General features: G+C 42.0%; 1 protein-coding gene across 3 annotated transcripts in view; it reads right to left on the bottom strand.

Annotated features, from left to right (window-relative positions):
* The window catches only part of LOC149436937 (uncharacterized), a 62,161-nt gene extending 43,454 nt beyond the window's left edge, over positions 1-18,707 (bottom strand). For 2 of the 3 annotated variants that reach the window (XR_016308248.1, XM_089661272.1), the window contains exons 1-5: positions 18,642-18,707; positions 13,461-13,499; positions 5,585-5,617; positions 5,162-5,261; positions 571-730 (exon numbers count right to left, since the gene is read on the bottom strand). Coding sequence is in view for 2 of the 3 variants with exons in the window: in XM_089661272.1 (XP_089517398.1) it covers positions 571-730; positions 5,162-5,261; positions 5,585-5,617; positions 13,461-13,499; positions 18,642-18,651 (342 nt within the window). In the remaining variant the exon portion in view is untranslated. The remainder of the gene's footprint in view (positions 1-570; positions 731-5,161; positions 5,262-5,584; positions 5,618-13,460; positions 13,500-18,641) is intronic. The other variant, XM_089661273.1, reaches the window with a different exon arrangement.
* Positions 18,708-22,249: the final 3,542 nt, after the last annotated feature.

Below are 22,249 nucleotides of genomic sequence, written 5' to 3'. Positions count from 1 at the left end.
ATGATCCATGCAGCCCCATCAGTGGAGCATATCAGTACCCATATTAGTGCAGCCCAATTAGTACAGAATATCAGTGCCCATCAGTGCCGCCTATCAGTGCACATCAGTGAAGAAAATTTACTTATTTCAAAATTTAAAAAAAAAAAACGAAGATTTTTTTCCAAAATGTTTGGTCTTTTTTGTTTGTTTAGCAAAAAATATAAAACCCAGTGGTGATTAAATACCACCAGAAGAAAGCTCTATTTGTGTGAAAAAATGATAATTTCATATGGGTACAGTGTTGCATTAACGTGCAATTGTCATTCCCCGGTGGTTAAAGATGCTTTTTTTTTTTTTTTTTTTTAACACAAAAGCGAATGTAAAACTTGTGATGATAAATGCACTTAATTTCAGTTATTTTGGTTCAGTTTTCTTCCACTTCCCTCAAGCTCCCCAGATCAGAAAAAAAGGGAGGGTCAATTCCTTAACTGTTCTTTTGACCATTTTTTAGAAATTTCTGGACAATTCTCCCTTAAAGTTGTGTCCAAGCAAAATGTCATAAATTTGAACGTAAATGTTGTACTGACTTACTCCTCTAGCATTGCTGCGGTCAAAAGGTCGTCGAAAGCCTTGACGTGACCCACCAGCTCTGTCCCAGAATGGACTTCCAATTTCACTCTGCCATCCTGCATTTCTGTCAAATCCATGATTTGCACCCTCAGATAACTCAAACTCAAGGTGGAATGGGGGTCTAGAAAAGAAAAGATTGCAAGGACATTACAGAATTAATCCTGGTGGACATGGAAAGCGGCATTCTGCAAGCCAAATTAACGTACCAGTGTGCAGATAAGGCAAATCTGTACAGAGAAAATACTAAAAATTACAAAGCAGCTAAATAGGCACCTTAAAGTGAATGCAAAAATAACAGTTGGTGGTTCCAGATAGAGAGGAACAATGCGGCCACTGCACTGGAGGTGGCGCTTCCTACCATGAATCCATGCAAAGTCTTGCCCACACAGTCTACCCAAATGTGAGAGGGTACCGACATACTCACCATGACCCCCCATATCATTAAGGCATCCCAGTTAGTTGATGATAGGGAATTGGGCGGTCTCTAACTTAACACCCCCTTATGGCACAGCCCACAATTCAGTGAGCTCTATATTCAAGATGATGTGCTGTTCTGGGCCCATCATGGCATTAAAACTGTTGCAGATTTGTATCACATGGGGACCTTTAAACCTTATTTGGACTTCTAACGAGATTATGTTATACCCAACACCAGGGGTGGACTGACAACTCATGGGGCCCCCGGGCAATAGGGGACCATGGGGGCCCGTGTCATTGCCCACACTCAAACCACACCCAAAAAAGCCTATGAAAAAGGTACCAGGGGCATCTCATGTGGCCCCCTTCTGACCCCGGGTCCTCGGGCAGTGCCCGAGTTCCCAAATGGTCAGTCCGCCCCTGCCCAACACTACCTGTTTTAGATACAAATCCATCACACAGCCACTGTAAAATTCAGGCTTCTTAAGGTATCGTTCCAAGCTTCTAAGCTTGAAAAATTGCTCTCGCAACCAGAGCATTCCAAACTTATCTCTGCACCTTCTTGCTCCACTTGAGCACTAACTGTCTTAACCACTTTCCCTCCGGCCCATATATATATATATATAAATATATATATATATATATATATATAAATAAACAGCCGGACAGGAGCAGTGCAGGAGCGGGTTGCCGTTCAAAAACGGTGCCTGCCATTTTAGTCTGTATGCGCTCTCTGGGAGCACGCGGCACCGCAATCTGGTGTCCGCTGTTTCCGGAGATCGCTGTACAGGACCTCTGTGTGAGGTCCCGATCATGTGATCACTGATTGGCCAATCAGTAATCACATGAATAGTAGTAAGTAAGATGTCACTTCTGACATCATTGCTTACTACTAGTGAAATCTGTGAATGATCACAGAGGTCACATGGTACAAAGCTATTCACAACAGCCTTGTACCATGTGACAAGCTGTGACCAATCACAGTTCTCACAGTATTTCTCAATGGCTGCAAGAATGCAGCCAGAGAGAAAGAGAAATGATTGCTTTTACAGCATTTATGGGTGTAAAAGCAATCAGTGTAAAAAAAAAATAAAAATCATCACCCCCACAAGTAGTACAGTGTCACTATGGTGACACTGTACTGCTAGGGTGACAGTATGTTAAAAACAAACAAAAACAAAAAAAAATATAAATAAATAAAATAAAAATATAAAACAATGTTTGAAAAATTATAATTTTTGGTTATAAACTAATTTGGGTTATTTTGTTTTACTAAAAAGATAACTGAATACATTTTGGCCAATATTTATGAAGAAAAATTATTTATTTGCAAAATTTTATAAGAAAAACACTTTTTTTCAAAATTTTTGGACTTTTTCATTTATATAGCAATAAAAAAATAAAAATCCCAGTGGTGAATAAAAACCACCAAAATAAAGTTTTATCTGTCTCAAAAAAAGCTAAACAATTCATATGGGTACAGTGTTCCATGAACACGCAATTGTCATTCAAAGTGTGATAGCACTGAAAGCTGAAAATTGGCCTGGACAGGAAGGGGGTAAAAGTGTCCTGACTTGAAGTGATTAAACAATCCAGTTGGAAGGGGGATGATGTACCAGAATTGACAGAGGACATTTAGCAGGAAATTTAACCTCTACAGATACCTATGGTTATCTCTGCTCAAGATAGAGTGATACAAACAAAATTCCTACCCCGCTCATACTATACCTCGTACATTCTTTGTAGGGTGGGTAGGCTTCACTCTCCCGTTTGAACCAAACGCTCTGAAGCAGTGGGGTCATTTTACCATATGGTCTGGGAATGCCCACCAATATGAGCCTTTTGGTTACTAACTTTACCAGTACGATTCTACAGCTTCCCAATATATATAACCCCTTACGTTGCTTATTAAGTTATGTGGAGGAAGACACTCTCCCTAATGGAATAAAAACACTTAAATTTACTGTTTTTTATGCTAAGAAATTAAAAATGTTGTATTGGAAATCCACCCTCCCTCCATATCTTTATGGCTTGCTCTTGTTAACAAGGCAATTCCCATGTACAAATTAACCTATGAGGTGAGGGGATGCCTAAGAAGTTCAATAAGGTCTTGTCCCCCTGGCTAGATTCCCAAGATATTGTTACTCCAGAATAATGTTCTGTGCCTAATTACATAATTACTTACAGTGCTGTGAAAAAATATTTGCCCCCTTAGCCCATTAGTTTTTTGCCTATTTGTCACACAAATGATTCAAATCATCAAACCAATTTTATTACACAAAGATAACCCGAGTAAATACAAAATGCAGTTTTTAAATGATGATTTAATTTAGGAAGGGAAAAAAGCTGTCCAAACCTGCCTGGCCCTATGTGAAAAAGTAATTGCCCACTAAACCCAATAACTGGTTGTGCCACCCTTGCTGGCAAAAACTGCAATCAAATGTTTGTGATATCTGACAATGAGTCTTTCACAATGCTGTGGAGGAATTCTGGCCCGCTCTTCTTGGCAGAATTGTTTTAATACAGCCACACTGGAGGGTTTTCTAGCATGAACGACCATGTTTAAGGTCATGCCACAGCATCCCAATTGGATTTAGGCCCAGACTTTCGCTACGCCATTTCAAAACCTTAATTTTGTTTTATTTTGAGGCATTCAGATGTGGACTTGCTGGTGTTTCGGATCATTGTCCTGCTGCATAACCCAAGTGCTTGAGCTCACAAACTGATGACCGGACATTCTCCTTCAGGATTTTTGGTAGAGCACAGAATTCATGTTTCCATCAGTTATGGCAAGCTTTCCAGGTTCTGAAGCTGCAAAGCAGCCCCAGACCATCACACTATCAGCACCATATTTGACTGTTGCTATGATGTTCTTTTTTAGGAAATGCTGTGTTAGTTTAATGACAGATGTAATGGGACACACACCTTCCAAAAGTTTTGTCTCATCAGTCCAAAGAATATTTGCCCAAAAGTGGGGATAATCAAGATGTTTTTTGGCAAAATCTTCCCCCATTACACACACACACACACACACACACACACACACACACACACACACACACACACACACACACACACACCCGCCGACTGAGGGAGTCCTCCATTACCACGGCCACCCATACATCCACCGCCATCTCCCTCCTTCCCCCGGCAACAAAAAAAGACACTCACCTTCACAGCTCCAGACATCACAAGAAACGAGAGTCTGGCTCTGCATACACCATCAAGCAGCCCCACAGCCTCTCTCAGATGCTACCTGGTTCCCATGCTGTGTGTGCCTCTTCTTCCGGGGGGCAGCGCTGCCTCCCTGAAAACCGTTTGCCTCGTGGTAACAATGACACCACACTGGCTCACTCAACCAACAAAAAAAAAAAAAAAAAAAAAAGATAAAGGCTGTCACTATTGCTAGATGAGCAATGGTAACAGGTTTCTAGGATACAAAGGGAATGGTAAAAGGTGGATTACCTCTTGAAAGGGGCTACACAATAACCATACCATGCTACGCTAGCCTGCTAGGAAAATGTTTATTGAATTTAAAGGATAAAGAATGGGGAAAATTGACCAAAAGGTGTTCATTTACCAATTTTTAATGCTCAGAGAAAGCTATCTGAAACTGCCATAGCAGTGAGTTTGAACTTCAATATCTTACCTGATCTAGCCACCATAGGCGTGTACCTGCTCCCCAATCTAAAAAAAAATAAATTGATCTGATGGGCATTCTTGTGCAGTTGATTACGTTATTGATGCAGCTTGGAGCCTGGGTATTCTTAACAAATTACTTCGTTCTGAGGGAACAGGACATCTGCAGCACCATTGGAAGGAGTGTGCAGACCTTCAAAAGGACCACGAAAAACAGTCTACCATACATTTCCAGGACCATCCCTTTCAAAGTGATACTAAGAACTTATGGATTACTGTAACACACCTAAATAATAAACATTTTATCATCCTTATTTAGCGCATGCCCCTGCAGTGTTCAATGAAACAAGAAAACATGCACAGGTCTCTTTTTTGAGACTGACATAAATGGTAATTTTCAGAGACAAACCCTGTACACTGCTAATCTATCACCCTCGTCTTTATTCAACGCAATGAAAAAGCCCAAGGCATGGTGGAAGCTACACAATAAGAATACCTTTCAGGTATTGGTGGGAAATCAGGCGGCATCCCAAATCCTTGACTGAAGCTGGGACCAGGGCCATCCATATCCATCATTGGTTCATGATATTCATATCCTATGCAACAAAAGCAGGATTAGTGGAGGCTGAACAACAACATGAACTATCCTAGACACCCATTTTGACTTTGGATGACTCTTGCTAATTGTGTAGGAAACACATAAAACCACACTCTGAAGGATGTTAAAGGATAATCTCACCCAAAAACAAATTTTATTTTTCAGAGGGTACAGATGGTAGGAAGAAGGGACCGGAGATCTATTTTACATATGAAGGAATAACATTTCTAAACATGTAAAACGTAAGTCAGCAAAAAAAAGAAAAAAAAAAAAAGGTCAATTTATTATTCATACTGAATAATGAAAAGTTGTAATGCTTACCTTGCCAATGACCTCCATGTTCCACGTAAGGCCCTAAATAAGATGTAGAAGAGAAATATTTATGTGATCACTTAGATACATCAAATACATAATGCATAAGAAATGTACTGTGCAGCAACTGAGGCTTGTTTAGTTGAAGAAGGATGAAGCACGATCAAAACAGACTATTGAAGAAACGCACATTAGTCCTAAAGTCTGCATAGTGACCAGGGGTGTGGCGTAGCATGGCGTATTTGTAAATATCTAAATTATGCTGTATTTATTAGTTCCTGTTGAAATGCTGAAAAATATTAAAAGGTACCCTTTGGGAGATATATTTCACTCCATGCCTAGCCCAAAATAAACTGTCCTCAAGAAAAATTCCCGCATTTGGGGTTGTGCCATAAAGGGCTATTAGATGAGCAGGCAGTGTTCCCACTTGATAGGGCCAAGTGAAATGTCCGGAATACACAGAGTATCATAGTGAAGGTGGAAGCACTGATGCACCTTGGGGCACATTGTCTATGTATTACATTTTTAAGGGTTTCATTTGATGTAAGGATAGCCACTTCTAAAATATCAGCTGCATTATTTTCTTCTCTGGATATAACCACCAGTGGATATGGCAAGTAGGCCTGAAGATTAGGTACATCCAGGCCACCTTTCAATGGTGGTAATTGTACGGTATCTTTTGCAGTCCTGGCATATTTACCCTCCCAAATGGAGGTGGTGGTAGTTAGCCCTGCAGTAGGCATTATATGCATTAAATTTCACCTGATACAGGAATGTCAAATCTGCAGAGTGGTTCAGTATATCTCCATCAAAACTTGAACTGCATCTCTGATCTGGCACTATCAGTGATGTTGAAGTTATATCACCCGACGCCCTGGACATGTACACTGCTCTACAAAAATTAAAGGAACACTTTCTAAACAAAGTATGGCATCAAGCCAATTAAACTCCTGGGATATTGATCTGGTCAGTTAAATAGCAGAGGGGGTTGTTAATCAGTTTCAGCTGCTTTGGTGTTAATGAAATTAACAACAGGTGCACTAGATGGGCAACAATGAGACAACCCCAAAAACAGGAATGGTTTTACAGGAGGACGCCACTGACATTTTTTCCCTACTCATCTTTTCTGACTGTTTTTCACTGGTTTTGCATTTGGCTAGGGTCAGTGTCACTTCTGGTAGCATGAGGCCATACCTGGACCCTACAGAGGTTGCACAAGCAATCTAACTCCTCCAGGATGGCACATCAATATGTGCCATTGCCAAAAGGTTTGCTGTGTCTCTCAGCTCAAGAGCATGGAGGAGATTCCAGAAGACAGGCAGTTACTCTAGCTGTAAAAGGTCCTTAAACCATCAGCAGGACAGTATCTGCTCCTTTGTGCAAGGAGGGACAGGATGAGCACTGCCAGAGCTCTACAAAATGACCCCCAGCAGGCCACTGGTGTGAATGTCTCTGAACAAACAATCAGAAACAGACTTCATGAAGGTGGTCTGAGGGCTTGACATCCTCTAGTGGGCCCTGTGCTCACTGCCCGGCACCATAGAGCTTGACTGGAATTTTCCATTGAACACCAGACTTGGCAGGTCCACCACTGGCGCCCTGTGCTTTTCACAGATGAGAGCAGGTTCACCCTGAGCACATGTGACAGACATGAAAGGGTCTGGAGAAGCCACGGAGACCATTATGCTGCCTGTAACATCGTTCTGCATGATCGTTTTGGTGGTAGGTCAGTGATGATCTGCAGAGGCATATCCCTGGAGGGACACACAGACCTCTACAGGCTAGACAATGGCACCCTGACTGCCATTAGGTATCGGGATGAAATCCTTGGACCTATTGTCAGTCCTTACACTGGTGCAGTGGGTCCCGGGTTCCTCCTAGTGCATGACAATTCCCGGCATTATGTGGTGAGAGTACGCACATCCTGGAGGATGACAGAATTTTTACCATTGAATGGCCCCCATGCTCACCTGACCTAAATCCAATAGAACACCTCTAGGATAACATGTTTCGGTCCATCCGACGCCGCCAAATTGCACCTCAGACTGTGCAGGAGATCAGTGATGCCCTGGTCCAGATCGGAGAGGAAATACCCCAGGACACCATCTGTCATCTCATTAGGAGCCTCCCCCGACATTGTCAGGCATGCATAAAAGCACGTGGGGGCCATACAAACTACTGAGTACCATTTTGAGTTGCTCCAATGAAATTTCAGCAAAATGGACTAGACTGCTGCATAGTTTTTTCACTTTTATATTCGGGTGTCTTTGAATTTAGTGTTCTGTAGGTTGATAATTTTCATTTCCATCAAACGATAGGGTATCCTTATGTCCCTAACACATTACCCATTCCATATCAGTGTAGATCTCCATCATGATATTTTTCCTCTTTGAGATCTGATGTGTTTTCAGAGTGTTCCTTTAATTTTTTTGAGCAGTGTAGTTCCGGGGCGAAAGGCAGGTAGTTTTTTTTTTTTTTAACCTTTAGCCCGGTCAGCTAATAGCATACGGGCGGCCAGGCTGCTGACCAATTGCTTTCACACAGCCCAAAGTACCAGCCTCCAATCCCCTCCCGTTCTTGTCCTGACCCAGAAGTGACATTATGATGTCACTTCTGGGTCCCCGTTGGTAGATTTCCCCGAGAGTGAGGCCGGAAAAGAATGTAAGAATGTAATACAGTGTAATGAAAGAATGTAATACAGTGTAATGTGCATTGCATTACATTCAGCGGAGCACAGGGGAGACATCCAGGGTCTTTTAGACCTTAGATGTCTCAATAAAGAGAACCTGTCACCAAAATCCCATAGGGGACTTTTTGTGATGAAAAAAAAAAATTAAGTAAAAAAAAAAATTTTTTTTATTCATAAAAAATTCAAAAAGTTACATCCAAGTACATAACAACCCCTCAAAAAATAAATTTGAGGCCCCCCTACCCCCACATACACGAACGTACAAACGTAAAAGCACACGCTGGGGTGCCGACGCATGAAAACGCCAATTGCAATACACGTTACATATGAATGCGCACGCCAGAATGAGAGCAATAATTCTAGCATGAGACATCCTCAGTGACACTATACTGATGATCTAAAAGGGGCTTTAAAAGTGTAGCCTATAGAAAATATAGGGTACTAAAGTTCGTCATTTCACAAGCACACGCAAATTTAAGGTTTGACATGTTGGATATCTATTTACTCGGTGCAACCTCATCTTTTATATTTTACAAAAAACACAGTAATTTATTGCTTTTTTGTGCCCTAAAATTAACTTGTGTATTTTTCAGTGAAATTTTGCGGTAATATCGGTAATATCATGCGAAATAAAAAATTGTAACTACCACTGTTTTATTCTCTAGAGTCTGTTTTCAGAAACTATATGTTTGGGGGTTTTGTGTAATATTCAGGCCTAACATTATTTATTTATTTTTTAAACTTGTGCAAAAAACGCAAAAACAGCTCTGGCAGCAAAAGGGATAAAGGATAAGCCCGACACTCCCCTTTCCTGACAGGCACCCAATCAGTGCTCATTACACTGCAAAGTCTCTCCCCTCCCTGCTAGTCCCTGGGTGCGGTGCTGGAGACAGGCAGGAAGAGATAAACAGCACAAATGTTAAAAATATTAAACGGTTAAATTGCCATAAAGCCCCTTTTGATTTTAACCGTTTCAATACCGTGCAATTTTACACCTTCCTGCCCAGGCCATTTTTCAGGTTTCAGCGCTCTCACACTTTGAATGACAATTGCGCGGTCATACAACACTGTATCCAAACTAAAATTTTATCATTTTCTTCACACAACTAGAGCTTTCTTTTGGTGGTATTTAATCACCTCTGGGGTTTTTATTTTTTGCTAAATTAACAAAAAAAGACCAAAAATTTTGAAAAAAAAACACATTTTTCTTTGTTTCTGTTATAAAAGTTTACAAATAAATAATTGTTCTTCATAAATTTAGGCCGAGATGTATTCTGCTACATGTCTTTGGTGAAAATAACCCAAATTAGGATGTATTTTTTAGTTTTTAGGAAAGTTATAGAGTTCACAAACTATGGTATAGATCTGAAAATTGATCAATCCTGAAGTACTGACGGCCAATCTAATTTCTTGAGGTCCAAGAATGTCAGAACAGTACAGATATCCCCCAAATGACCCCTTTTTGCAGAGTAGACAGTCCGACGTACTTCATAAGAGGCATGGCGAGTTTTTTGAAGTTGTATTTTTTTGTCATAATTTTTCGGAAAATGAAAAAATGAAAAAAATTATTTTCACTATTTTTTTTTTTTACATACTGTCACCAGTGCAGTACAGCGTCATCATATAACTGGCATGGCGGTGATCAGGGACACTGACTGGTGACAGTATGAAAAAAAAAATATATATTTTTTAATTTTTTTATTATATTTAATTTTTTATTACATTTTTGTTTATTTTTTTAAAGATTTTTTTTCATATTTTACTATGACCAAAATAGTACAATGTTACCATAGTAACATTGTACTACTTTGGGGAAGTGATCAGTATTTTTTTTTTTTTTCTTTACACAATTTGCTTATAGCAAAGAATTACTTTGCTATAAGCAAGCATTTACCTGAATCGATTCATTCAGCTTTTTTTTTTTTTTTTTTTTTGTGCTTAGCTGTGATTTGGTCACAGCTAATCACATGACATGTGCATGTGATTAGCTGTGACCATTCACAGCTAGGCACTAGTATACAATGGATGGCATCATGAATGAAGCCATCCATTGTATACAACTGTCATGTGACCTGCTGTGATTGGTCACAGCAGGTCACATGGTATGGTACCAGCAACGGGAGACGGTACTCGGATCTGTCATCGGCCGTGTCCAAGGTGCACGGCCGATGACAGATCGCACTGCTGCGCCGCTCTGCACTAGCGCAAACGGCGCATGTGCGGGAGCACACCAAATGGCGTGCACCCGGAATGCAGATACACATCTGAAGCTGCCAAACGGCCATTGGCCGGGCGGCTAATGGTTAAAAGTCCCAGACATTCTTAAAAGCACCTCAGATTTAAATACAGTTTTGTTTTTTTTGTTTTTTTTTTTTTATTTAGACAAGTAGATTGTCATGAGGGACAAGTAGATTGGGACACCAATTTAGTCCCTGTCAAGTAGTTTTTTAAAAAATTTCCACACCCCAGTAGGTAGGAAGAAAAGTCAGGACTTCAACACCACCTTGTGCAAGGCCAGAAAGGTTTCTTTACAGGATAAGGACACCAGCTCAGACACACTCCTTGCTGAAGTGATCACTACAAGAAACACCACCTTATGGGTAAGCATGTAAAAGGGAAGGACTCTGATAGATTCAAAGTGTCAGAAGAACCAGATTCAAAGCTAAATTGACAGAGAGAAAACCACATCGCCTGAAGCTCTAGAATGTTTATCTGGAGACACGATTTCTCCAAAATCCAAGCCCCTTCCACCAACAAGGTGCCCAGGACCCCTCCGAATCCCAACAGGCTCCACTGCTGGATTCCTGAGCCACCAAGCCATGGACAACCTGATTCTTCAAGTCAATCTTTTCAGAAACTGGACTGACCTGTCCCACAACAAAATGTTTTTTAAAGGGTCTGAAGTGAAACTGACAAATGGGACTGCCTCAAATAAGGCTACCAAAAGCAGAGAGTCAGAGGACTTCTGGACTGAGGAGTGAAAGTCAGAGGTCGAAGAGTTTGAATCATCAAATACTTTGACCTGAGCTGTGTCTAGGACTAGGTCTAAATACTATAAGTGATGGATCCAGTTCAATCTGAGTCTCTGTAATGTCTGAACAGTCAAGGCTACATTGTCTGTTACAAGGTGACTGTTCCTTCAGTAGGTTGTCTAGGCATCCGAGAATGGGAATACCCTGAGAGCACAGCAAAGTGAATACCACTTTGGAAAGCAGGGGAATGCACCCTTATGCTGAGAAAAAAAATGTTTGAGAGTTTGGCACTCCAAGCCTTGTGGATGTGGCATAAGGACAAGGACTTTGCTTAACCCCCAGCGAGGGATGTGCCTCAGGCGTCTTTGCCAAGGTGGGTGCAATTTCCACCTGTGGTGTTTTAGACAATAGAATCCACATTAGACCAGAAGGACATTGTCCCTTGGCCATGGGGAGTAAACGCTTCTTTGATACCAGGAAACCTTCAGCAGCTGGTCTCAACTGTAGCTTAATGCTACAGTCATTTGTTCCAAATATTCTTTGACCAAGGGGTAACCACAATGGTGGCCAAATCCCTTCTGATAAGACTTTAACCAGTCAGTCAAAGCCTGGCTAAATACATTACAGCTAAGACAGTGTGAAGATCAGGATTTTCATGGAATGGTGGTCACTTTAAAGCAGTATTAAACCCAAAACCAAAAATATAATATATCGCAGCTCACCAATCATTAGATGTTGTGGCTGCATTAGTTTTCTTATTTTTCCCCTGTTTTCGCCTGGTGATCTGACCAGTAACACACCTTCTGTATTAAAGTGCTTGCACTCTGAATTAAGAAACACAGGGACCCCCTTGGACAGCAACATTGTCAGTCTTTGGGAGAGGGGAGTGTTAGATTTAATAGCAGATTTAGATACACTAGCACAGTGGTCGGCAAGCCGCGGCTCGCGAGCCACATGCGGCTCTTTACACATTTTAATGCGGCTCTTCTGTGTGCCGGGCGCTCGCTCCCCTCCCCTCCCTCCTTTCGGGTGGCCGAGGACTCTGCAGCTAGCCCAGCAATGATTGGCCAGTCTCGCTGCCACTCACATCCTGATAGCTAGTGATTGGCTGTCAGGATGTGTGTAGGCGGGGCAGCGTGAAGAACGTGAGGGGAGCTAGGCTCCTCTCACAGTCCGCCCTGAAGACCGGAACGGCGCGGGGAGCACGGCGAGAGGAACGCGCGGAGCAAAGGTAAGTGAATTGACACAGGAGGGACTTGACTTACTACTTGCTACTTACTTACTACTACTATATGAGGGATGAATTAATATGGGGGATGAATTACTATGGGGGATGAATTACTATATGGGGGATGCATTACTATATGGGGGATGCATTACTATATGGGGGATGTATTACTATGGGGGATGAATTACTATATGGGGGAGGAATTACTATGGGGGATGAATTACTATATGGGGGATGAATTACTATATGGGGGATGAATTACTAAATGGGGGATGAATTACTATATGGGGGATGAATTACTATAGGGGGGATGAATTACTATAGGGGGGATGAATTACTATAGGGGGGATGAATTACTATAGGGGGGATGAATTACTATAGGGGGGATGAATTACTATATGGGGGATGAATTACTATATGGGGGAGAATTACTATGGGGGATGAATTACTATAAAAACTTATTGAAACTAAAAACAGTGTATTTTCAGTTTTAAAAATGTGGCTCTCAAAATAAATTACAATCGTGGTTTTGGCGAGATTTGGCTCAGTTGAAAAAAAAGGTTGCCCACCACTGCACTAGCACATTGAAGCCAAACTTCAGCTAACACTTTTTAAGCAGTTACAGCAAACAGTTTTGTTATTTTTGGGATAAAGGTTTTACATAAATAAAAGCTGGTCATTGTAAGCAGCCCTGTCAGTGGAAACTGTTTTTTCTCCACTCTCTAACTGCTACATCTGTATGACAGCTTGTTCTGTTGAAAAGCAACAGTCATACTGGCAAGATTATTGAGTGAAAATAAGAGAAACAAAGGCTAAAAAAGAAAACAAATGCACCTTAGAATTGGCTATTTATGACAATGTTGTACCGCCGTCAGGTGACAAATTCTTGTAACCTTTTTTCTGCTATGATTTTTGTATAAACAAATCCTGACATATTACAAACAAAAATTAGCAGAAACATGGAATCACAATGTGGTCCATGGTACTACTACTCACCTCCTTGAGGATTCCCTCCCTGACTCCAAGGTCCAAATCCTGTTATTGGAAACATTAAAAAAAATATACATTTTCAGTCAACTGATTTATCATTGTCAATGTGTAAAACATGATAATCTCTTCCATTTGTGACTCTTGTGGTGAAAAACTGCCATTGTCTAAAGATGGCAGCACCTGTTCCAGAATCTGGGGAATCTAAACCCTCATTCTACATTTATTAAGTCTAATATCTGCCCCCTCATTTCATTTTAGGGTGATGGCACTTAAAAATCACAAATCATTTACAGGTAAGGCTGCAAAATTCATTCTAGCCGAAAAACATATGGATTGTAGCAAAAGCCGAATAGTATCATTCTGTGGAGGTTCAGCACCTACCTTCCCATTCTACGTGCACACAGTCTATGGGCCATGTCAGACTGGTGATTTTGTAGCGGCGATTCTTCATTGTTACACATTCCTACAGATGGCAATTAATAGCAATAGAGGTATGGCTACAAAATTAGTTTTAGCCAAAGAACTTATAGGTTGTAGCAAAAGCTGAACTGTATTAGTCGGTTTTCAAGTTCAGCACCTACCTTTTCCCTGTGAACACAGTCTACAGGTCATGTCAGACTGGTGGTTTTGTAGCAGCAATTGCTCATCATTACACATTCCTAAAGATAGCAATTAACAGCAACTGATAGCCAATCACTATAGTTGCTGACAACTTTTGTCACTAAGATGCGATTTGTTACAACTATGGGTAAAACTGTCCTTATGTAAGCATGCGCTGCTACAAATTACGTTCCTTCAGCAGTGTGTCGCTAAGCCACAGAGGTGAATGCAGAGCAATGATCATTTGTGAGTTTGTCAGAGACATGAAACATTGCACAAACATATAGTCCAAATATTTCAGCGTCTAAACGTCCTAAAACACCCGTGGATGTGCTCATTTTCTTCTTTAACCTCCCTGGCGGTCTGATTATTTCAGATTTTTGGTGCTGAAAACGGTACCATTATTTTGCATGGAAATATGTCGTTTTTTTATTGTACGCTGTAATTTTTAGGAATAACTCACTGAAATCTGTACGAACAAGAGTCTATTAAACATCCCGGGTATGATAAAATTTGAAACACGAAATCATAAATTATAATTTAATAAATAATCATAAAAAATAATAATATAATAATAATACAATTCAATAATATAATCAAACCAAAAACACTGAAATTTGAAATATAGCGCCAAGTTCGCACATCACTGAGGAAAGTCGCAAAATTGTTTTCAGTGTCTGATGACGAATTTCCCCACGAATCATTATTATACAGTATTTATATAGCGCCAAAGGGTTTGCTCAGCGCTGTACAAAGACAAAGGCAATTATCACTCAATTCTGCAAGTGGTTCTGATTTACTATCGCTGTTCTCTAGCTGATCTAAAACCGCTTTTGACCTAAAGGGACACTTTTTGGACGCCACGGACGTTTCTCAGTTTCCAGGCAGAAAGAACAGACAAAATGCAGGCAGGGCACAGGACAAAGCACTAGGGACAAAATGTATGTGAAATGGGTTGAAACAGCAATGTTTTACTATGTAAAATTTGTTTGGAAAAAAATGAAATTTTTTAAAATTTTCAAATTTCCCGCCGCCGGCGGCACCCGTACGTCCCAGGGACCGGAACACAGAAGCCGGATGCCGGCATCGGCTGGAGGAGATGGCCGGGGGCGCTGCAGGGGACGCATCACGGGAGCGAAGGACAAGGTAAGCTCTGCAGGGAATCCCTATGCAGCGCCACATGGTAAGTCCGAGTGTAGCTCGGGCTTACCGCTTTTGGTACAGACATTTTACCCCGAGCTACACTAGCTAGGGAGGTTAATATTCTTCCTCCAAAATGTGAGAATTCTTCTTATTCCAATAAACCAGACAGTAAGAATCCACCAGCATTAAAGCCTTTGATGTCGGAAGTGACAAAACGTGTCAGGACTTACCGTCGGATGTATACCGGAAGTTGCGGAGCAGCCATTTTGAAAGCTTTACACATCACGCTTGTTTTATGAGTGAATACATGCTGAGACACAAGAATTTTGTTTTGAAGCGCAATTTTAACTAAATAAATGGTCCAATTCCTAGTATTGCCTACCACACTATATTGAGTTGTTCTGATATATGTTATGATGCCATCGGAGATCATATATACTCTGGAAGGAGAGGAACCTATATCTATTCACTGCTGGTGGATTCTTACCGTCTGGTTTATTGGAATAAGAAGAATTCTCACATTTTGGAGGAAGAATATTAAAGAAGAAAATCACATCCACGGGTGTTTTAGGACGTTTAGATGCTGAAACATTTGGACTACATATTTTGAACTTTCAGGGGTGAAGGTATATTATTATGGTGTTTGGGGTTTTTGTAGACACTAATGGCACACCGATATGTTCACTTATATTGCACAAACATAACCAAGCAACAAACCAATGTAAAATTAGCGAGTTAGTGATTCCTTAACTAGGATTTCCTTAGCAAGAAATCACTTTAAAAAAAGGGTTACTGTGAATAAACTGTCCATCTGACACGGCCCTCTAGATCAGCAAGGATTGTGCATTGCATTATAGGGAAGCAGAGTGCAGAGCTTCTTGGCTTGAACATTCCCCCCCGTCACACCGACATCGACTTTGAAGTCGCGTGGTTTCAAAGTCAGATGTCATTCCAACTTGAGGTGCAACTTGCAAGACATCTGCCTAGATATCTGTGCAAGTTGCTCCTGAATTAGTGCATGCGCTACTAAATCGGTGCGACTCTGACCAAGTCTGACCAAGTCACACCATTTGAAAGTCGCATGGCATGGCAAATTGAACGGCAAGTCGCACCCAGTGTGACCGGGGTGTAAATCCTAAGTTTATGTAAAACTTTTATTTAAAAAAATCAGCACAAGGGATGGTACTTTAATCAGAACTGTCACTTGTGCTAGCGCTGGCTGTCATAATTGAAATCATAATTCCTCTTCATCATACCCATACCCCACAGTTGAAAACAGGCCAAGGGACCTGTCACAGGCACCCATTAAGAGTGCTGACCATGCTGCCCTCCCTCCTCAGAATCTGTACTATAGCTATTGATGAATTGTGTTCAATACTTTTTCTGTGTGGCATTCCATTTTACTGCACATAATTTATGACGTTTTGGTTTCTTTGTATGTATGGATTGCATGGGTTGTTACTGACATGTGGTGAAAATTTCATGTCAACACCTTTAGGGCTCGTCCACACTTTGTGTGAGCGTTTTTAATGCTCCGCAAACACCGCATGCGCGGTTTAGCGGAGTTGCTAGGCGTTTGCCAAGCGTTACAAACGCCCCACAGGCGCGTATAATGAAGTTTGAATGGCCCTGCAACCGCACAGCAAACGCCGGCCGGGCGTTTGCGGAGAGGCACCATAGACTTGAATAGGAGGCTTCAACTCCTCCTGACTCGACCAGAGGCGTCCATTTTGCCGCAACGCTAACGCTCCCGTTTGAACAGCACCATGTGCTGCAATGTACAGAATTTTCCCAGGCGTTTAGGAAGCGGTAAAAATGCTTCCCAAATGCCTATCTGCCGGCTAGTGTGAACGTAGCCTTAGAAATAAATTTACCGAAAAAATGGTGACGTGTTTGGTACTTATTTTACATGCTGTATGCATGTGGCCAGCGGGAAGTGGTTACGCTCTGTGCCTGCATCCTGTAGACTCACAGGCTGTAACAGATTTCTGTCTGTCCAATCAATGTATAGCTTAGGGTTTGTTCGCAGTAACAGTAGATTTGCAAATGTTCGGGTTGTGTGTGCAGATCTGCGATGACACCTTGTAGGTACAGCAGCCCTTTCATTTGAATGGGCTGCTAAACCCACAAGAAATGCAGGTAAGTCTCTGAACCTTTTCTAAAAATGCGTCGCACAGAATGGCATTGTACATGCATTCCTGATCCACACATATGTGAACCTAGGCTAAAACACAGCAGCTGAAATGCAGTTTTACTGCTCCCCAACTGCACCCCCTCTAGCTGCAGAGGCAGTGGCTACGGGTGTACACATGCCACGGCCACGATTCTGAGTACCACATTAGAAATACACCCACTATTCAAGTGAATGGAGCCACTCTGCAATCGCTAGTTCAGGATCCTAGGGATTAAAGCAGGTGGCTAGGTGGTGATACAACACCTCATCGCTGCCTGTCAAATGCTCTCTGAAGAGTGATCTGAACGCAGATTGCTCTTCAGATAGCGACACTAGTGTGAACAAGCCCTTAGGCTAGTTTGGCATACAAGTGGGTAGGGAGCACATCATCGCACATGTTCCCGAACTGCACAGAAATTCCCTGCTTTTTAGCATACGGGCAGGCATGCTATTCATTCTCAATGGCACCCCCATGCATCAGCACACACAAACCTCATGGTGCTGCAGCACCACACATTTCCGGATGCCACCATTTTTATAAAAAGCGTCAGGGACTTCTTTCCCGAAAATAAATGGGCAGCTGTACGCACCTGCTGTGCACAAGTATGTGAACCTAGGCTTACAGCCTATGTGGTTGTATGTCACAGGCAAGCTGAGGACACCCCAAGCCAGAAACCCGATCACTGACTGGTCGGCACACACCCTCCTACATGGAAGGGCGAGTAGATTTCACTCTAAGGGCCGCTTCACACAATACAAATACAGTCCAGATGCGTTCTTGACGCATTCAGGTGCATTTTGACACATTTTTGATGCATTCCAGTTGTTTCCCCTTTCTTCAATTTAAATAGGGACATGTCCGTTTTTTATGCGTTTCACAGCGTTCCAGTACAGTTCTGTGCACAAAAATTGCAGCATATTCGACTTTTTTTCCTGCACCCGGAACGCACTGGAACTGCAAGCAATGTGAACTATGACATTGACAACCATATAACATACTTTCTGTGCATTTTGGATGCAGAAAGAAACGCACGTTGTGTGAACTGGCCCTAAATCTACTAGAGAGGACCAGAAGGGAGCAGATTTTCTATGGCTGACCATACACTTGTACGGATTCCTCTCCTCCTGCACCAAGGATGCTGGCAGACGGTCCTCCCCAACACCACCTCCTGCATTCTTGTCACGCTGCACTCCTACACCAGTCACAGCTCCACATGCCTCCTTCCAGCAACCACCCCCTGAGCTTCCATCCCCATCATCTCCGCCATTACCGAAATCCATGCCCACAGCTCAGAACTTCCAAAGCAGACCCTGCGCCTGCGCACAGCACAACACTCACTCATTGGTAAGTTCGGCACCAGTAGCAGGCGCAAACTGAAAGCTCGAACGCTATTGGCTGTCGGGAGAGGACGCGACGTGATGACCTAGAAGCTCCCCTTGCCATATTTAGTGTGGGCAGAAGGGAGCTAGGAATGGGGCAGGGTTGTGAGGAGATTGTGATAACGTGTGTTATGCTGGGTACCCCAGAGCCAGAAGAAGGCGGTCATATGGTGTGCAGGGTATTCAGAGAGCAACGTGTGTTTCCTCGGAGAGGAACCCTGTGCTGGCAGGTCCATGGCTGTCCCTCTCCTCAGACTAAGCTAGCTGTTTGCTATGAACCTGTTGGCTGCAGAGGGGAGCTGCATGGAGTTGAACTAAACCTCAATTTTGTTGAATGGTGTGTGAATTAGCACATTGCTGTGCCACTGTTCAGACACCCTCAGCAGGCCTCACCACAGGAGGATCGCGTCTTCTCACCTGCCAATGACACCTTACACATATGACTTGCTTTGCCTACTTCAGCCTGAGTGCTGGTTCACATATATGCACATTGGATGCGGTTTGAACCACATCCAATTCACATGACGTGTAATAACATTGCTTCCTATGGTGCCTGTTCACATACGCTATATTGCCAAAAGTTGGGCTGGGGGGTTGGGCTTGGCCCCTTAGTTCCAGTGAAGGGAACTCTTAACCACTTGCCGTCCAGCTGCTGTATATAAATGGCGGGACGGTGGCAGTCCAGGGGCGGGTTGCCGCTCATAAACAGCGCCCGCCCTTTTGGACTGTGAGCGCGCAGCACCGCGATCCGTTGCCCGCTGTGTCCTTCGGACGCGGTGGAACACCAATCGTAGTGCGAAACCTCTGTGCGAGGTCCCGATCATGTGATCACTCGTTGGCCAATCAGTGATCAGATGCAGAGTAGTAAGCAAGATGTCACTTCTGACATCATTGCTTACTACGTGTGAAATCTGTGAATGATCACAGAGGTCACATGTTACAAGGCTATTCACAACAGCCTTGTACCATGTGACAAGCTGTGACCAATCACAACTCACACAGTATTTCTCAATGGCTGCAAGAATGCAGCTAGAGAAGGAGAAAAGATTGCTTTTACAGCCTTTATGGGTGTAACAGCAATCAGGGTAAAAAAAAAAAAATCTTCATCACCTCCCACAAGTAGTACAGTGTCACTATGGTGACATGGCCTCCTAGATTGTAAGCTCAAAAGAGCAGGGCCCTCGAACCCCTCGTGTAGTGTATTGTTACTGTCTTGTCTCATGTTCTGTCCCCCTTCCTACTGTACAGCGCTGAGCATACCCTTTGGCACTTTATACTGTATAATAATAATACTGCTAGGGTGACAGTATGTAAAAAAAAAAATATAAAAAAATGTAAAAAAAAGTTTTAAAAATTATAATTTTTGGTTATAAACTAATTTGGGTTATTTTTTTTTACTAAAAAGATAACTGAAAAACTTTTGGGCACGATTTATGATGAAATATTATTTAGAAAAATCTTATAAGAAAAACACCTTTTTTTAAATTTTTGGACTTTTTCATTTATATAGCAGAAAAAAAAAAAATCCCAGTGGTGAATAAATACCACCAAAATAAAGCTTTATCCTTCTCAAAAAAATGATAAAAAATTCATATGGGTATAATGTTGCATGAACGCGCAATTGTCATTCAAGGTGTGATAGCGTTGAAAGCTGAAAAATCGCCTGGACAGGAAGGGGGTAAAAGTGTCCAGACTTGAAGTGGTTAAAGGATAAGTTCACCTATGTGAACATGTTCCATCTTCCTCCCGTTTTTAGGGTGTAACATGTTCCCATAGCCGCAGCAGCGCCCACTACCCAAACTCCCCACCCTCCAATCGGCCACATGGCTTCCATGAATGAATGAACTGTAAGTCCCAACAGGCTTAGCAGCGGTGGGCTTGTAGTTTTCAATGAACTACCACAGTGCTGTGGAGCTCCCTGGTAGTTCATTGAAGCTTCCTGTCAGAATATCTGCTTGGCTATACTTCCCGTAAGGCAAGCAGATATTCTGACAGGTCTGCAGGAGACTTGCATGGCATCAGCCATCTACTGATCACTGGTGCAATGCTTTACAAGCTCCTTTGGACAAATATAATAAATGCACATTTTTTTACCTGCAAAAAAATGTGCATTTATTTTTGTCCAAAAGGTGAATTTATCCTTTAAGGCGTCAGCATACGAAGACATTTTAGACAATTTCATGCTCCCAACTTTGTAGGAACAGTTTGGGGGTGGCCCCTTCCTGATCCAACATGACAACAAGAGCTTTTGAAGGAAAAGAAGTGGAATATTCTGCAATGGCCAACTCAGTCACCTGATCTCAATCCGACTGAGCGTGCATTTCACTTGCTGAAGGCAAAACTAAAGGCAGAAAGATCCACAAACAGAGAACAACTGAAGACAGCTGCAAGACAGCCTGGCAAAGCATCAGAAAGGAGGAAACCCAGGCTTTAGTCATGTCCATGGGTTACAGACTTCAGGCAGTCATTGTCAGTAAAGGATTCTCAACAAAATATTACAAATGAACATTTTATTTATGATTTATGATTATAGTCATTTGTCCAATTACTTTTGGTCCCTTGAAAAAGGGGGGATGGCTATTCTTAAGAGCTTTAATTCCTAAACCCTTCCTCCAATTTGGATGTACATACCCTCAAATTAAACTTGAGCGTGTGCACTTTCAGCCCAGATCCATTATATAACTATAGCTTGAATATGTTTTGGTAAATACCTGAAAAAAATCTAAAATTGTGCCTGTGTCCAAATATATATGGACCTAAATATATGCAATGCTTGAGAGGACTGTGATAAAATGCAAAGCTAGAGGAAATGAGGGTCAGAGAGTGTGTAGACATGCAACATTTTTGGCTGGGGATATCCTGCAGAAGACAATAAGGAACTGAGAACGTTACAGGAGACTAGTAGATATCAATGCCATTACCCTAATGAATGTTCCCACTACAGACTGCTGAGGCCTGAGGGGTGCACTTCATATACCAAAGGGCTACAGGTTGGGAACCAGAGGTGTAGAAGCGCACACACCGCACCAAAAACACAGCGTGGGTGTGTTTTAGATGAGTTTTTGCCGCATTTTCCATTAATTTCTATGGGGAGGTGCATTTTTGGTGCTTTTTTAACCACCCCATAAATGCAGCAAGCAGGATTTTAAAAAAGGAACCTAAGCCACAACGGATCAGTGTGTAGAGTTCCATGGGAATACATTGTCACATGTTTCTCTTCTGCTTTTTGTAACGCAAAAGCGGAAGAAAAACGTATTAGTGTGAAAGCAGCCTAAGATGGCAATTTCCTTGGCTGAAAGGAATAGGGAGGTTTAGTTCCACTTTAAGTGATTAAACACCCTTTAGTGGCAAGATAAGCTTTAGCTTTGGCTGTGACAGTGGTTTAATATTTAATACCCTCAATTTTATATTTAGTAGCACACCCCTTGGAAAAAATAACTGAAACCAATCGCTTCCTGTAACTGGCAATGAGTTTCTTACATCTTTGTACTGGAATTCT

Source organism: Staurois parvus, unplaced genomic scaffold (assembly GCF_062004578.1).
Source record: "Staurois parvus isolate SC_StPar_1 unplaced genomic scaffold, SC_StPar_1.0 ptg001328l, whole genome shotgun sequence".
NCBI classification, from domain to species: Eukaryota; Metazoa; Chordata; class Amphibia; order Anura; family Ranidae; genus Staurois; species Staurois parvus.
This window is presented reverse-complemented; position numbering and strand designations above follow the sequence as displayed.